The following is an 18802-nucleotide window of genomic DNA, read 5'->3' as shown; positions in this document are numbered from 1 at the left end:
TTTGAAAGATGCACCAAGAAGGGTTTTTTGATCATTTCAAATGAGGACCGCGTATTCCATTCAATTTCTTTATTCCCCAGCACACATTTATTTTCATTAAACAACAACACAACATCAACAGTAACAACAATAATAATAATAACGACAAAACAATAAGAAATAAGAAATACAGATCTAAACTTAACTAATAAATACAAATATACCAAATAAAAATAAAAACAAAAACACTACAAACAAAAAAGACATTAGACATTAGACAACAGACATTCCTCCCCCCACCCCACCCCCACTCCGCCGCTACATTGAGCTTTTGACCACCTCGGCCGCCGCAGTCAGCACTTTTATATGTGTGTGTGTGTGTGTGTGTGTTGTCTTTTAAATCCATGGTTTAATTTGACTTTCAATTTTGTATTATTTATAAAAAATTATTACTGTGTGTTCTATCGTGATGTAGCTTGAAAATCTGAAATATCTTGAATCTAACTGAGCCATTGCTTTTTATGCAAATGTAGCACTGATTACAACATTGTATTACCTTAAGCCTAGGGAAATAAAAGAATAACAAACAATATAATAATATATTATAAAATATTCATTCTGGCCCAAGTGCTGTATTACAGTAATATCAGAGTGGGAGGTCAGGTCACTGCAAAAAATACCCATCCATACCCATCATAACACACTACAAAGACACCGGTCACCAGTCCGCCCACATACAATGTCTTTTTTCAGATATAAATCTAGTGTGAGACAAAAGCCTTCAACAATTTGTAAGGTGATGTAATTTTCCTTTTTCAGATCTACAAGTATTACTCCCTCTTCTCCAGCCTGCCCCAGATCGCTTGCTTGGCATTCCTCAGCTTCCAGTATCCACTGCTCCTGTTCAAGGGCCTGAGGGGAGAGAAACACAATGCTACCGAGGTACGACTTCCTCTGGCTCGTCTGGGAAAGAGGGTTTTGTGGGTACTTGATAATTCTGGGATCAGTGTTGCCTGATTTTCCTGTATTATGTAAGGTGCTATACTGTAGATAGAGTAATCATTAAAAAAAATATATAATAATAATACATCCACATAGCTTTTAACACTTTGAATGCCCATCACGAGATATCTCAGGTTATCAGCCCGCCCCCTGAATGCCCATCACGAGAATTCTCGTTTTATTTTTTTTATTAGCAATCTGAATTCATATTTCATCAACCGAGTCTACCGTTGGTAAATCTAGGTGTCTGGGTGTTGGCTATCTGAATGCATCTCCCCCTTCATTCTGTGTGACGGCAGTGGAGGTGAATACTAATGTGGCTCGGAATTCGTGATGGGGGTCTACCTGCTTATGATTGAATCAAGCGTCTGCCGTGCTGCGCGCCAGCTTTCCAATTGCTCTCGCGCGCACATTCACACAAATAGAGAGCAAGAAGAGCGTGTATGATAGAAAGATTGCACTTGCGTATATGCGCTTGTGTGTGTGTGTGTGTGTGTGTGTGTGTGTGCGTGTGTGTGTGTGCGTGCGTGTGTGTGTGTGTGTGTGTGTGTGTATAACTGCGCGCGCGAGTGGGTGTGAGCGCACCACAAGGTTCATCACCAAACCTCCCTTGCTGTGCACTAGGAGTCATGCACACACAAACTTCAAGTAAACACAAGTAGTCTGATTATTTTAAGTTTGCTTTTGTGTTTGTGTGTAAAACAATTTCTTTAATTGAATTAACTTAAACTAAAAGTAAATACAAACTAAATTAACAATGTAACTTACATTGTTAATTTAGTTTGTATTTACTTTTCTAGTTTAAGTTGATTCAATTAAAGAAATTGTTTGTTTTTCAACCATATCTGTTGACAATATAATTTCTTTATATATTGAAGGCTACATCCTGCTACCTTTTTCAGCTTCTCTATTTCAAAAAAAAAATAAAAAAATCTGTTCTGTGCGCATGCACGTACCCGCGCGCGCGTGCACGTGGCGTGGCGTGTTACCAGTTCCCATATTACGATTGCACCACTGGGCACCAGCGTGCATACGTACACATATACTATCGATAATCTAGCGTTTATTTGAAAACGATTCATAAATAGGCCGAAAAATGACAACGTTCTAGAATATTACAGTACAGGGCGTTTATCACGGATTTTTTTTCCCCCCTTGAAAACAAGGGCTTTTCAAAATGCTATAAAACGGAAATGAACCGATAAAAAAACAATCCGCTTCGACAATGTTGACTGGAAAATGAGTCATTGATAAGCGACGGGCAGATTAGACACATAGCCATAATTTAAAACATAGATTAGGCGATATTAATGCATTGAAGTGGATGGTGGGCATTCAAGCACTAAATGTGCGCCCCATGCTGGGCACTGAAAGTGTTAAAGTGCAGAATAAAAGTATTGCTTTTACTCCCCAAAAAATATTTATCAATGAAGTTATCATTAAAAAAAAATCGTTGTGGCATCCAAAATGGATGTTGTCGTTTACATGTATCCCCTTCCTACTTCCTATTTTCCCACGTGGAATCCACTTGATTGGATAAATTACATGCTGGTGCTCTAGTGCGACATCTGGTGGCTGAATGTTAGCTATAGCAGCTTTAACTTAACTTACTATTTAGTAATTTAGCTGATGCTTTTAGCCAAAGCGATTTACAGATTGTGAACAACATGTCACCAGGAGGGGCGGGTATATCTCTGGCAGCCTAAGGGTCAGTGGCATTGTTTGTCAATTAATATCAAGCTTGAGTGTTACACTCTGAGTGCATAGTATTATAGACATATTAGCTAGATAGTATAAGAATAGTAGCTTAGTACATTTACATTTAGTAATTTAGCTGACGCTTTTATCCAAAGCAACTTACAAGTTCTGTACAACAAGTCATCAGGAAGGGCACAACTCTATCAGCTGAGTAACAATGTTCATCAAGTGTTGAGTGCTACAGTGTAGGTTAGTTTATTAGGACAAGTGCATGACAGTAAGGTTAGTTAGGGTTAGATTTTATTTAATTTTTTTAATTTCAGATAATGGTTGAAGAAGTGCGTCTTTAGTCTACGGCGAAAGATTGGACGGGTTTCGGCTGTCCTAACTGGGGTGGGTAGTTCATTCCACCATTGTGGGGCAAGGACTGAGAAAAGGCAACTTCTCCTTGATGACCCTCCCGGAGCTCGGATATAGGGTCTGAGACGGCCAGAAGATGCAGAGCGTAGGGGTCTTGAGGGTGTGTAGTTAGAGACCATTGACCGGAGGTAAGCAGGAGCGGTTCCCTTTGCCGCACGGTATGCCAGGTCGAGGGCCTTGAAGCGGATTCGTGCAGCAATGGGGAGCCAGTGCAGGTCCCTAAGAAGTGAGGTGACATGGGCCGACTTCGGTAGGTTTGAGATCAGGCGGGCCGCTGCGTTCTGAATGAGTTGAAGAGGCTTGGTGGCAGTGGCCGGGAGGCCAGCAAGCAGTGCGTTGCAGTAGTCGAGGCGGGAGATGACTGTCGATTGGACGAGGAGTTGGGTGGCTTCTTTTGTCAGTAAGGGGCGGATCCTTCTGATGTTGCTCAGGAGGAATCAGCAGGTTCTGGTTGTCGCTGCGATTTTGAGCAGAGAAGTTCAACTGGTCGTCGAGGACAACACCAAGGTTCTTGGCGGTCGGGGACGCGGTCACAGCTGCATTCTCGACTGTGATGGAAAGGTCAGTCAGGGGGGAGGATTTGGCCGGCAGGTGGAGCAATTCTGTTTTGCTTAGGTTCAGTTTGAGGTGGTTGGTCGTCATCCAGGTGGAGATGTCGGAAAGACAGGCCGAGATCCGCTCAGAGACGTGGATATCTGAGGGAGGGAAGGAGAGGAAGATTTGAGTATCATCGGCATAACAATGTATTAGGGTACATAATAGTCAAAGTTAGTATTAGAATTTTTTTTAACCTAACTTAACTTAACCTATCTTAGCTTAAAGGTTACTATCGATTACTATTGTTTTTTTCTTAGTATTATTTGATTACTAGATATAATATATATAATATATAATCTAGATATAATAAGAAATCTCTGTAACACTTTATAATAACACTCATTTATAAGTTCAAGGATCAGTAGGCGGCTGCCGATTTTTGGCAACATTTGAGATTTCGGTAACGCTTTATAATAACACTCAGTTATAAGACATTTATAAGGTATTTGTAGATAATGAACTAATCATGAACTAATCATGAACAAACCATTTATATACATTCGTAAATTATTATTAAATAATGTATAACTATATTTGTATAACATTTACAAATTAGTTATACATTATTTATAACTCATTATCAACATTGTTTGTACTTGATTTGTTCATCATTAAATAATGTTGTTTAATGTGTAGTAAACACATTTGTAGATGCTTTGAAAAATGGATATGAAAAAACTACTATACTGTACTATCCATTTATTTGTTCATGTTCAACAAATGATTTGTAAAACGTTCTTAAAATATCTATAAATTATTTGCAGATGTTATTGTGTGCCCTAATCTAAAGTGGAGACTATTCATCATTAACAAATGTCTAATAGTTTATTATTTGTGGACATTTATGAATACAGACAAAGCAATTACCAGACTTGTCTTTTCATGTTTAACAAATTATTTGTTAAGACATTCATAAAACATCTATAAATCATTTGCAGATGCTATTGTGCGCCCTAATCTAAAGTGAAGACTATTCATCATTAACAAATGTCTAATAGTTTGTTTATTTGTGGACTTTTATGAATACACATGAAGCAATTACCAGACTTGTCTTTTCATGTTTAACATTAAGACATTCATAAAACATCCTTAAATCATTTACAGATGCTATTGCGTGCCCTAATCTAAAGTGAAGACTATTCATAATTAACAAATGTCTAATACACTTTTTCATCACCTGTTACAAATGTTGTAGACAGCTTTCGGATCCACCCTTCTTTGTGACATCAAACAGTGACAGAATTAGGACTATAGATAAATGCAATTTTATTAACAAATTATAAAATACATGTGCACACATAACAGATATTATAACCTGGGGGACACTACATGTGCACACCTCTATGTAGAGGGAGTATCACGCGAGTGAGACTTCACGTTTGTTCCCATCTGTTTGAATGGAAGCTACATACACATTATACATTAGCAGAGCCATGGAATTTGTGCTGCCCCAACACTTTTAATTAAGGTATGAGCAGGCTAAACACCTTTTTTGTTGGTCAATCTATTCCATCATTTCCGACCTACAACTTAATAGTCCTATATTTTGTGTAGACGTACTTGATGTGGTTGGACCTTTTCTCATTCCTGTGAAGGCAGTTGCTGGCTGGCTAATGTGCGCTCAGTATATGTATGTAGTATGTTGGTCGACGTGTATGCTACATGAGGGTAATAATTATTTGTATTTTCAGGCTGTATAGGCACCGATATAGCCTGAAAATACAAATAATTATTACCCTCATGTCATCATCACATACCGCAATATACTGAGCACACATTAGGAACAAACACATAATTCAAATGTAACGTTAGCGCCCACCACATCAAGTGCGTCTACATAAAATATAGGAGTTGTAGGTCGGAAATGATGGAATAGATTTACCAAGGAAAAAGGTGTTTAGCCTCATACCTTAAAAGCGTGGGGCAGGACAAATTCCTTGGCTCTGCTAATGTATAACGTGTATGTAGCTTCCATTCAAACAAACGTGAACTTTCAACGACACCCTCTACATACTCTGGAAATACCTGGCCATGGAACTCCTGGGTCCTAGTGTCCCACAGGTTACACTATATGTTATGTGTGCACATGTATTTTATATGTTAATAGCATTGCATTTATCTATAGTCCTAATTCTGTCACTGTTTGATGTCACAAAGCAGGGTGGATCCGAAAGCTGTCAACAACATTTGTAACGTGATGAAAAAGTCAACAAATAATTAACTGTATTAGACATTTGTTAATGATGAATAGTCTTCACTTTATATTAGGGTACACAATAACATCTGCAAATGATTTATAGATATTTTAAGAATGTTTTACAAATCATTTGTTGAACATGAACAAATAAATGGAGGTATAGTCGTTTTTTCATATCCATTTTTCCAGCATCTACAAATGTGCTACTACACATTAAATAACATTATTTAATGATGAACAAATCAAGTACAAACAATGTTGATAATGAGTTATAAATAATGTATAACTAATTTGTAAATGTTATACAAATATAGTTATAAATGATTTAATAATCATTCACGAATGTATATAAATGGTTTGTTCATGATTAGTTCATTATCTACAAATACCTTATAAATGTCTTATAACTGAGTGTTATTATAAAGTGTTACCGAAGTCTCAAATGTTGCCAAAAATTGGCAGCTGCCTACTGATCCTTGAACTTAGCCTAAACTCTAAACTATGAATAGGGAAATGTTTTTAGCTGGAATTTGATACTGATACTGTAACAATTTTCAATACCTTAATACTTGCTGAGTGTAAACACATTTTAGTATAAGTTACTCTGTCATCCAGTCCATCCATCCCAAAAATGTCAAAGGTTTGCCATGATATGGCTAGAGAAATTAAATGTTCTACAATGATAGATGTTGGTCTGCCAGGTTTATCACCACAACCAATTGGTCAGATGGTGGTGCTGTAATAAAATGTCAAAATGTACAATTTGAAAAGCCATAACTTCTACATAACTTTTTTTCAAGTTTTTATCAATATAATATTTTTTGGGCTAACAGCCACCCTTTTCCCGCCAATAACGTCGTACGACGGGTTTCAAGTTCACGCGAATTCTGCCAATAACGGCGTACGACGTGATTCTGATCATAATTTCATATTTTCGCCATGGTATTCATATTTCACTCACAGAGCCTTGTCATATGCAGCACAACTCTGCAACTCTGGCTGATCGGCGAGTTGCAACCGGAAGTGGATCTCTTGTGATCCCGGTGCGTCTCCCTATTCCGTCCGGCCACTCGTTTATCGTCCCTGGACTCAAGACACACACCGTGGATATGGATATTTGCCATAACTCAATAATCCACATGATTTGGGCATATATTAGTATTATACAAACCGGAACTGGATCGCATCGATCCACATCACATAACTGGGATCTGTTTGCTCCACTCTCATCGCCCAACGCTACGAGGAAGCTGCCGTGAGTTTCAGCATTTTTCTTTATCATTTTCGATACAAACTGCTCTGATCTATATATCACCCATACTACACAAATCATTTAACGTCGGTCACGGAATTATAAACGACCCCCCCCCCCCCCCCCCCTCCGTTCACCCGCGGATGATCAGTCATAACGTTTAGGACCATGTACAGTTGAAATTGTTAATATAACGTTGATCGGTATCAAACGGCATTTGATAATCTAATATATGCATTTATGTCTATATCTCACGTTCTAGGAAATACTGCAGAAAACGATAAAAACATATTTATACAGTATTTTTGTATGAATGTGTGAATGAAAAAGTAAAACGTTCCTACATACTGAACGATATATAATTGATGTTGAATGGGCCATAGTAATGTCAATTTAGCATTATACAACGGCATGCAAATTTCTCGATTCTGATTGGCCATTTACACGTCTTTATTGGCAACAATCCACGGTCCTGGGCTCAGGACCCGCCCACAACCGAATCACATAATCACTCCGCCGGCTCACTCCGGGAGAATGTTGATAGCGCCAGAATGTTGATAGCGCCATAAGCCCATAACGACTAAATATGAAGCGATTCTGTCAAGGGGAATGTGTTAGTCCTTTAAACAATGTTGGATGATGTAATTGATGGGTCTTGAGTCAATCTAGAACAAAAGAAAAATCGCGGATTGATTGATAGATTAATTGATTGATTTAAATTTCTACTTCCTTCCCACTGACTGCAGCGTTCACTCTCACACTGTCCGACGCTGGCGTACCCACAAACACACACACACACACACACACACACACACACACACACACACACACACACACACACACACACACACACACTCCTGTCTGCAACAGCGGGGGAGTCAGACTGAGAGAGAAGCAGCGCTGTTTTAAGTGAGCATGGTCTATTGAATTGATTGATTGGTTGATTGCTAATTTTATTACTGTACCCCTGGTTTCCAACTGGTTAAGTTTAGGCTAAAAGAAATAAATAAAAAAATAGGGCGAAGAAAACGTTTTTTTTCCTATAGGGCAAAGAAAACCTTTTAATTTGTTTTACCTACTTTATATAGAAGCATCTAAGAATGAAGTTCTATGGAAAGTAGGTCTGCATTCCCTTAACAATTGTGTGTATTGAGCCGTACTGTATTGTACCCATTCTGCATCTGGTAATAAAATTTTCAATCAATCATTCCAATAATACACAGTTGGATGTGTTAGTTGGTTGGATGCACTTCAAGCTGCTTCCACATGAGGCAACTTCTCTCAATCATTCCAATAATACACAGTTGGATGTGTTAGTTTGGTTGGATGCACTTCAAGCTGCTTCCACATGGAGGCAACTTGTCTTTTTTGTAGTTGTGGGAACTACTTTTTCTGGCGGATGGTTTTTTCAATAAATCTTCGATTAATGTGTGTTTATTGTATAGAAATAAGGTTGGATGAATCTGGCAGTTGTATAAAAGCTTTACACCACGTGCAGTCGTGATTTGTGACCAATAAACCATGCCTAGGGGGGTCTAACGACCCTCGGCTGCGCCTCGGGCCTAACGACCACCCCTAGGCATGGTTTATTGGTCACAAACCACTCCTGCGTGTGATGTAATGCTTAAATACAATTTAAAAAGTTATAGCCCTACAAAGAAGGTGAACATCTCCATAGACTTACAGTACTGGCAGAGAATGGTATAAGATGATCAAAGTGGTGGCAGGGAATGGGTTAACCCAAACAACAAAAACAGTATGGAGTGAGGCATGGGGAACACTCAGCAAGTCAGTGAAAGAGAGGAGATGACAGATGAGAACTAGACTAACTGGGCAAATTACCTTTTGATACTTTGATACCCAGTGCTACAGACGTGATTCAGTCGGTGCTCAAAAAGTACCAAGGGTTTGATACCCAGCCCCTTCCTATGATTCCGTGGTGAGTGTGCACGTGGGGGGAACCATCATAAGAAGCCTGATAATGAAGGGGCTTACTGTGCCCAACACAATCTCGGCAGAGGGAAATATGTGAAGTGGCATACCAGAGGCCTAATCATTTTAAGTGGATTTGATGAAATTGGTTTACGTTATGTTCTGATCAGATTATGAAAAGGTTGCCTTGTTTTCTCACCGAGGAGGTACAATGCTGTGTTTATGTGATGCTAAGCTCAGAATTAACTGTGACAAAGCCGGGGTTAAGGAATCATCACCACTATGAATATATATATATATATATTAGGACTGTCAAAGTTAGCGCGTTAATAACATGTTTATGGAAATGCGTATTAATGCCAAAAAAATTGTTGACACATAATATATATATATAATATTATTAATATAACAAATTTTTTGGCATTAATACGCATTTCCATAAACATGTTATTAACGCGCTAACTTATATAATATTCTTTTTTTGTACAGTAAATTGTAAAAATTTACAAACAATACCAGTTCATATATCAAGAAAACGGGGCACCTCACTTCTTCTGAACAATATGTCCCGACAATGAAATAACCTCATGGTACTGTGTGAGAGGGCAGAGTGAGAGAGAACTTCAGTTTTACTGTACAAAAGTATATTCGTTGGAAAAGGGTTGGTAAGAGATAACATTGGACTCCATTCAGTTGGATTTGTAACACTGTTTTGATTCCACATAGTGGAAGCGGATGTTTTTGTGACCCTTTATTTTTCCCCCATGTGAGGTTGGACACAATAACATTGGCTTTAGAAGTGCGAGGGATCCAGGGAATTATCTTTGTCCCTTTAGAGTACATTTTAAACAGATTAAAAATATGTGATTAATATGCAATTAATCACAGTTATTAAATCGCAATTAAATATTTGAATCGATTGACAGCCGTCTTGCATGTGAACAAAATTGTGAATCATCAGTTTGGGGGAGAAAGAAATCAACCCATTTCCCAGATGCCCCACATCCTCTGTCACATCCTCTGTCACATCCTGTCACATCCTCTGTCTCATCCTCTGTCACATCCCCTGTCACATCCTGTCGTATCCTCTGTCACATCCTGTCACATCCTCTGTCTCATCCTCTGTCACATCCCCTGTCACATCCTGTCGTATCCTCTGTCACATCCTGTCACATCCTCTGTCTCATCCTCTGTCACATCCCCTGTCACATCCTGTCGCATCCTCTGTCACATCCTGTCACATCCTCTGTCTCATCCTCTGTCACATCCTCTGTCACATCCTCTGTCACATCCTTTGTCACATCCTCTGTCACATCCTCTGTCACATCCCCTGTCACATCCTGTCACATCCTCTGTCACATCCTCTGTCACATCCTGTCACATCCTCTGTCACATCCTCTGTCACATCCCCTGTCACAGTGACTTTCTCCATGTTTATCAGAGTTCAGAGTTCAGTTTATTAGAGCAAATGAGAGTAAATTAGTTTGAATATGGGAACTTTGAATCCTTATGTTGTGTTAATTACAAATGGACTGCATTTGGACTGTATTTTATATACGATATCATGAAATGATGTAGATGAAAAAATACCGTAGCAATATATAGGGACTGCTATATTATCATTTAATGGTGCTGTAATTAACACAACACAAGGATTCATCACTGGTGGCCATATTCAGACTAATTTACTCTCAATAACTATCAAATTCAGCATTTTTGGGGCTTTACATTTGTAATATACCTCAGTGCTCCATGGTAGACAGTATCCAGCGCATTTAGGCATTGCAAAGATGCATGCATGTATATAACATCACCATAGTCCAGCACAGACATACAAGTGGCAGCAATAAGTAAAGAATTCTCCTTTTTTTGTTTGTTTCATTTAGCTAAATAGTCAATAACAATAACAACTTAAAAAGGATGTTTAATAGTTGAACTCTCAGGGAAATGTAGGCCTATATGAAGTGCATTGCATTGTTTTTTACATGGTCTTTTAATTCAGCTTAGCAGTCTAAATCTCTTAATAGGCTAAACATAACTTAATACAGAGATCATGGGCTACTGTATAACCTAAATAAAATCCATTAAAAACATGATTAACTCTCCAACCCTAACTCCAACCCTGTCCCAGGGTAACTGTGCCAACAGCCCCAGGGTAACTGTCCCAACAGCCCCAAGGTAACTGTCCCAACAGCCCCAGGGTAACTGTCCCAACAGCCCCAAGGTAACTGTCCCAACCGCTCCAGGGTAACTGTCCCAACCACCCCAGGGTAACTGTCCCAACAGCCCCAGGGTAACTGTCCCAACAGCCCCAGGGTAACTGTCCCAACCGCTCCAGGGTACTGTCCCAACCGCTCCAGGGTAACTGTCCCAACCACCCCAGGGTAACTGTCCCAACAGCCCCAGGGTAACTGTCCCAACAGCCCCAGGGTAACTGTCCCAACAGCCCCAGGGTAACTGTCCCAACAGCCCCAGGGTAACTGTCCCAACAGCCCCAAGGTAACTGTCCCAACAGCCCCAGGGTAACTGTCCCAACAGCCCCAGGGTAACTGTCCCAACAGCCCCAGGGTAACTGTCCCAACAGCCCCAGGGTAACTGTCCCAACCACCTCAGGGTAACTGTCCCAACAGCCCCAGGGTAACTGTCCCAACAGCCCCAAGGTAACTGTCCCAACAGCCCCATGGTAACTGTCCCAACAGCCCCAAGGTAACTGGCCCAACAGCCCCAAGGTAACTGGCCCAACCACCCCAAGGTAACTGTCCCAACAGCCCCAGGGTAACTGTCCCAACAGCCCCAAGGTAACTGTCCCAACAGCCCCAGGGTAACTGTCCCAACAGCCCCAAGGTAACTGGCCCAACAGCCCCAAGGTAACTGTCGCAACAGCCCCAGGGTAACTGGCCCAACTGTTCCAGGGGAGAACAGACACACTTTGGACTCCTGTGCTAGCTACCGACAAAGATTCGGACAGCTAACACTAGCATCAACTGATAATAATCTTTTCAACTAGATATATTGTGGATGTGGCATAACTAAAAACAGTATGGTAGAAGAAAAATAACAAAATAACCAAAAATTTAAGATTTCAAAACCGTGGATACAATGTGAGGAATAGTCAGAAGGTATAGAAGGAACGTGAAGATGTGTGAACATGGTGAATGACATACTGTATGCATACTGTAGCTGCTTTCTAAGTCAACTGAAATTGCATAGCCTTTCCGATAGCATTGAGAATTAAATGTCTTCAAGATCTCTGATCTCAGACTGAGATCTCTCAACGTATGCTGATGACATTACATTTAGAAACATACTGTACAAAGCCTATTTACTATGTGGGTAATTTTTCTTCCCTTGAAACTGTTCTACAGACTATTTGTCCCCTTTTTGTGTTTTTAGGATCTAAACAGCAGCTACTACCAAGACTATGTGAAGAGAATCCTCAGGAAGAAGAAACAAGCCAGGTGAGAGCTGAGGCATAGATTAGTCTCGACACCTCTAGTGAATTACGAGTGCATTTCTACCTGTGGTCATAATCTGACCTGTCATAGTACAAGATTGATTTCTGTCAAAAATAGATCAAAAGAATAATTTAACATCATTAAATTAGGTTCTGCTGAATATTTTACACTCTTGACTCCAAAACATATCAAAATAAAGTTTCCCAGAAGGGAATTTCTTGTGTAGAACCTCTCCATGACATCAGCACAGGCAGGGAATTCCAGACCGGGGAACTCTCCTCTGCTCCTATCAGATACATGTGTCAGATCGCTTCACGTTATGCTTATCTAAATAGCATGCAAATGTCACTACCCACCTGGTTTTAACCCCTCACTAGCTGCTTATTCATTCAAATAAAAGTTGTAATCTTACCAGAAATGTCTGCCTAGTTTTAAAACAGGTATTTCTGTTGTAAAGATTAATTGGGAACCCCAATCTGTGCTTTTTAGATTTTCTGGCACTTGTGAAAGACACCAGGTGTTTGCATAAAGATTGTACAGAATGGGAGCACTGATGGAGGATTAGTGGTCAGGTCACATGATCATGCAGCTTTACAATCGGTTTCAAATCACTGGTCAAATCAGTGACTCATTCTAAGATTCATCACACATACGGAAGAACATTTTGCCTTGCATCCGGTGGCCAGAGGCTTGTGAATAGTTTGATGTGATCTTATACAAAAGACGGCTATTCCTGTAATGCAAATTACCTGTCGGTGACGTAAAGGTCATTGGAAATCATTTCCCAACACTCCTACACAGAGCTGTCTCTACGCCTGGACGTGACAGCCTGCTAAACAGTTCTGCCCAAGAGAGACACCATCTGTAATCTGGACATCCGCGACCAAAATAGTTTGAATGGAAATGCAGCTATAACGTTGAATTTGGTGTATACAGATCACTGATAACCAACCATTAAGCTTATCTGAACTTGTATGCAGTTATGCAGTGATGTGGTTGTCAACCATATCTTTTTATAGCTGCGTTCATCATGATTTCCATGGACACAGTGAATAAACAAGGCTGCACTCATTTAAGAATTAATTTTCGGTTCTTACTTATAAAAGAGACTTAAAAAATATGGAAGGAACAATATTATAATACTATTTATTCAATGTGTTAAGGGAAAGTAATATAAGTAAAGGTAGCAGTCTGACAGTGGATTGCCGTCCAACTCTCTGGGAGACTGTATTTCCTCGTGTCATCAAGTGAATGGGTACCAGGAAGGAAAGTATTTCCTCCTCTGTGGAAATGTGTTGGCCTTATCCAGATGGGATCTTTATGAGATTGTACTTTATCAGTGTACATAGAAATACAAACGACGGTTTAGCGTGTGGGGTCGCCGAGTTACTGGAAAACGGAAGGAACACCTTATACTGTCTTGTGTGTAGAATAATGCCTTGTTAAATCAGAAAGATATGGGTATCACATTGTAAATTCCCTGTAATGTGAGGCACAGCATGTGATCTAAACCCCTGGAATATCTCTGCCTGTCTCTTTAGCACATCAAGCACAGAGAAGCCCAAACTCGCAGAGAGGATTGTTGATGCCTTGAAGTCCTATGTTTACACACCAGAAGATGGTAAATATCAGGGTTCTGTTTTCTGTCTGTGCTGGTTACTATGATCACACACATCCACAGTTTATAAAGTCCCATGTTGTGAAATGTAATCATTTGGTTTATTATAAAATAATGCAAATAATTTACGGAGCTAAAACAAAGTTACTCCCGGACTGCGTGCAAAGGTTTTTTATAATACAGGAGAGCAAATATGATTTGAGATGTTTGTAAGTGTACTGTTCAAAAAGCTAAGAAAGGGATTAAAAGGATATGTATTTATATTGTTGGGGTTAACTTGTGGAACTATGATGATATAAGTAAGTGAGTAATTTCAAAGCTTTTGGTTTTCAAAATTATTGGTTTGTGTAACTATTTTTGAGGGTTACAGATGTGAATACATTTTATTTTGTAACCATATTTTTAGTTTTGGAGGCTTAATTTGATAAGAATATAGGAATATAGGATAAGCACTATGCTTCAGCCTGTCAGTATCATGGGCAGAATCAATCAATCAGACCGTTGTCAGTCTGGATTGATTGTGCATTATTGTATTGTGTGCGATGACTGAATAAAACTACAACTACTACTACTACTACTACTACTACTACTACTACTACTACTACTACTACTACTACTACTACTACTACTACTACTACTACTACTACTACTACTACTACTACTACTACTACTACTACTACTACTACAACTACTACTACTACTACTACTACTACAACTACTACTACTACTACTACTACTACTACTACTACTACTACTACTACTACTACAACTACTACTACAACGACTACTACTACTACTACTACTACTACTACTACTACAACTACTACTACTACTACTACTACTACTACTACTACTACTACTACTACTACTACTACTACTACTACTACTACTACTACTACTACTACTACTACTACTACTACTACTACTACTACTACTACTACTACTTCTATCCCCAGGCCATCAGGCTGCTAAACGAACAATAAACACTATGCAACAACCATCAAATGCACACAGCACACACACCCACACGCACACACTCACTTAAACAAACAACACACTGCAGCACCCACTCTCCACACTTTAGATCACACAAACACACTTTATATTGATTGATAAAGGATTTGCACTACAACTCGTACACCTACTGTAAATTGTACCTAAATTGCACCTCATCCCATTTCTGCCTTGCACTATATAGTATTGTATATTAGTACACTGCATAGTATTGTATATTATGGTAACTCAGTTACGTCTATTCTGCATCGAACATTGTACATATGTCTATACTGAACACTGTGACCTCATTTTTTTACTTCTAATTTACATGCTATACTATGTTATTTTATTTCATACTATCTTGTCTTGCACAGTCTCTGGAGCGTAACAGTAAGAAGCATTTTGTATAAAAGTATTCTGTACTTCTGTATGACAACTATTAAAGAAACTTGAAACTTGAAACTACTACTACTACTACTACTACTACTACTACTACTACTACTACTACTACTACTACTACTACTACTACTACTACTACTACTAGTGATGGCTAGATTCAGTGAAGACATGTGGTTCCAGAGGCATGGGTCTCAACCACTGCTGTTCACTACTATTTATTTTAGTAAAATTTGTATTTATTTATTTATTTTGTGAACCAGTTTTCCGTTTCCCAATGAAGTTGGCGATATCTGCAGTGGTTGCCTTCATTGCCTTATACCAGGTAATTATTACTCTTATCATTGTAGAGTATATAGTCCATGTCTAATATGTGTGAATATACCATAACATAATTTCATATTCATAATGAACCACACTTATAATATATATCCTCTTTGCACGATCCTCCCTCAAATGCATAATGTATGAATGAGAGGCGCACACTTTGCCTCGATCTCTCTCTTTGACACATAGTGCCCATAGTGCCCATAGTGCGCATCCAAATCCATGCATCCTTTTAGTGAAGGCCATGCATTATGCGTGGCCTCAAAGCGCCTCATCTACACCAGATACATTTTGCCGTGAGGTCGCTGCTTGACATAATACAGTATATACAGATCTGTTACAAATGTTAACTGGGGTATTCATAAAAGCTGGTACTACGGATGTACCATGTTCAGTTGCAGCAGAGTTCTGTTTCCGGTGTTGACTTGAACTACCTTTTACTTAGATGGCACTGATACTGATCATAGCCGTGGTGCCGCCTCTCCAAACCGCTCGAATGGGAGTCACTGAAGAGATTAGCTACTACCTCCAAGGCTTCCAGATCGTCCTGGCTCCGGACAACGCGGAGGTGGTCAGAATAGTGGTCTACTACATGTGGTGTGTAGAAGGTGAGTTTGGACGCTGGCAAAACGTGCTGCCTTTTTACCCTTCTAATCTGGTGCAGTGTGTTAATACGGTTTGGACCGTGTATACCATCATCACTATTACTATTATTACTACTACATCCAGGGCCGCCTGGGAGAAATGCGAGGCCCTGTGCGAGATTTAAACGCGAGCCCCCCCCCCCCATTTTTTCATACAGTCAACATATTCTTAAATAATAGCGCTGCCCGAGGCTGGGAGAGAGAGAGAGAGAGAGAGACACACATTGGAAAGAAATTTAAATGCTATTTGGCCCTAAACAGAGAGTACACAGTGGCAGAATACCTGAGCACTGTGACTGAAGATCCTTGACTAGGTACAGACTCAGCGAGCACAGCCTAGCCATCGAGAAAGGCCGCCATAGGCAGACTGTGTGTGTTAGAAAGAGAGAGAGAGAGAGAGAGCATGTGTGTTTGTCGTGTGTGTTAGAGAGAGAGCATGTATGAGAGAGATAAGCAAAGATGAGCCCCTAAGGATATTCAACTTTTAATGGAAGAACAAAACAGAAGGAAAAGATAACTTCACAAAGGCAACATGAATATACATAGATCCAAAAGGACAAAGATCAACACTTAAATCCAAAGAGAAGAGGGTCTATACCAGAGAAAACAAAGCAGCAAGGAGCCAATGGCCGACATCAGCTAAATAGGCTAGCCAGGTACTGACACCAGGCCACACACAGCTTTGGCCAACGGCCCAACGCTACCCAAGCTACACAAACGACCAAGACAATTCACACACAGCACATGTCGTATCTCCAAATGTTGTGAAGTAACATATGTTTTGCCTGGAAAAAAACATCGTTATTAACAAAACATTCGGGAGGGGAAGGAAGGAAGAGTGGGGTAATGTCATGACATTTTCATTCATCTTACCTGCACCAAGGAACGCAGGGCGAAAGGCCGCAACACAGGTCTCCACGTTGACGAAAGGCCTCTCGCTGGCGGGACAAAAAGAAGCTATGGCCGGAGCCTTGTCATGGTGCAGGCCCGACTACATCTTCTGTCAAAGATGATGTTGTAGTCAGAGTGCCAGAACCCCCTGCTATTCTCACGGCTAATGTCAATGGTCGTAGCACAAGCTAACAGCTAACTCTAGGCTAACTGATAGCATCAAACTAACGTTCCCAGCCGAGCGCAGCCGGCAGCTAACGTCGTAGCTAAACAGCTAACTGGCTAACAGTTAGCTCAACCCGGCTATCGCTAACCATTAGCTAACGCAGAAGCAAGCTATGCGGCTACCACTGAAAAACTGTACAACGTGAGAAAAGCAATACAGGTGCTGACACCAGGCCACACACCGTTAGCTACTAGTACTACAACAGCTAGTCGGCCAGTTTGGCTCCAGAGAGAGAGAGAGAGAGATATCCACGGCGGGAATAGAATAGAGTGCATTAAAAACTCACCAAACGTCCAAGAGGATGGAGACAACCGCGTGGAGTTGACGAAGTTCATCTGCCGAACGACCATCCTCTTCATCTTGGCTGCACGCGCTGTCTCTAGGTTAGCTAACGCTAGTTAGCCTTTAGCTAAGCTAGCTACTAGCCGACATCATCATGGCTATATCCCGACTGAACCACACTTAATATTATAACGTAGCTAAAGCTAACTAGCTGTCCCTGTCTTTAGCCGGGATGGCTAGCCTGACTGAACTGTCTAACATGCAACAACTTTCATCTTCAGTCCATCTGCCGAACGATGTCCTCTTCATCTTGGCTGGCATAACCTCCAATGCTGCACGCGCGAAATAGTCAGACGCTAGTGATGGGTCGGTCATGAGCGACTCGTTCATAAGAGCCGATTCATTGCCGTGAGCGTGAGTCGAATCGCTCACGTCTGGCAATGAGTCGGTTCACGCCCCCCCGGCACGCACACAGACACACACAATGAACTCAACAGACCTGGCTGTAACCCCTCCCCTCATTGAAACCAATTCTGCTGCCTGCAGAGCCTCAGAGCCATGAACGTGTCTAATGTGAAATATATAAGCTTATAAGCAAAACTAGATTTTAGGTCTGTGATGAAAAAGGGCCTCGCGGGAAGGGGGGCCTCACAAAAAAAATAAAAATAAATAAATAAATAAATAAATAAAAAATATATTTTTTTTATTTTTTTTTATTTTTTTTTGTGCGAGGCCCCCCTTCCCGCGAGGCCCTGTGCAACCGCACTGCTCGCACACACCCTGAGGCGGCCCTGACTACATCACTATAACTACCACTCACTACTGTTCACTACTACTACTGTTATCACTATCATCATTATTACTTTGTTCTATGTTCTATGCTCTATTAT

At 40.3% G+C, this 18802-nt stretch overlaps 1 protein-coding gene across 1 annotated transcript in view; it reads left to right on the top strand.

The window, feature by feature from the left end:
* The window catches only part of stra6 (signaling receptor and transporter of retinol STRA6), a 45434-nt gene that overhangs the window by 17638 nt on the left and 8994 nt on the right, over window positions 1–18802 (top strand). Inside the window, exons 6-10 of the mRNA XM_084335357.1 lie at window positions 799–921; window positions 12471–12535; window positions 14074–14153; window positions 15806–15867; window positions 16315–16477. Of these exons, the coding sequence (XP_084191483.1) occupies window positions 799–921; window positions 12471–12535; window positions 14074–14153; window positions 15806–15867; window positions 16315–16477 (493 nt within the window). The remainder of the gene's footprint in view (window positions 1–798; window positions 922–12470; window positions 12536–14073; window positions 14154–15805; window positions 15868–16314; window positions 16478–18802) is intronic.

Source organism: Notolepis coatsorum (genome assembly GCF_963971535.1).
Source record: "Notolepis coatsorum genome assembly, chromosome: 18".
Lineage (NCBI taxonomy): Eukaryota > Metazoa > Chordata > Actinopteri > Aulopiformes > Paralepididae > Notolepis > Notolepis coatsorum.
This window is presented reverse-complemented; position numbering and strand designations above follow the sequence as displayed.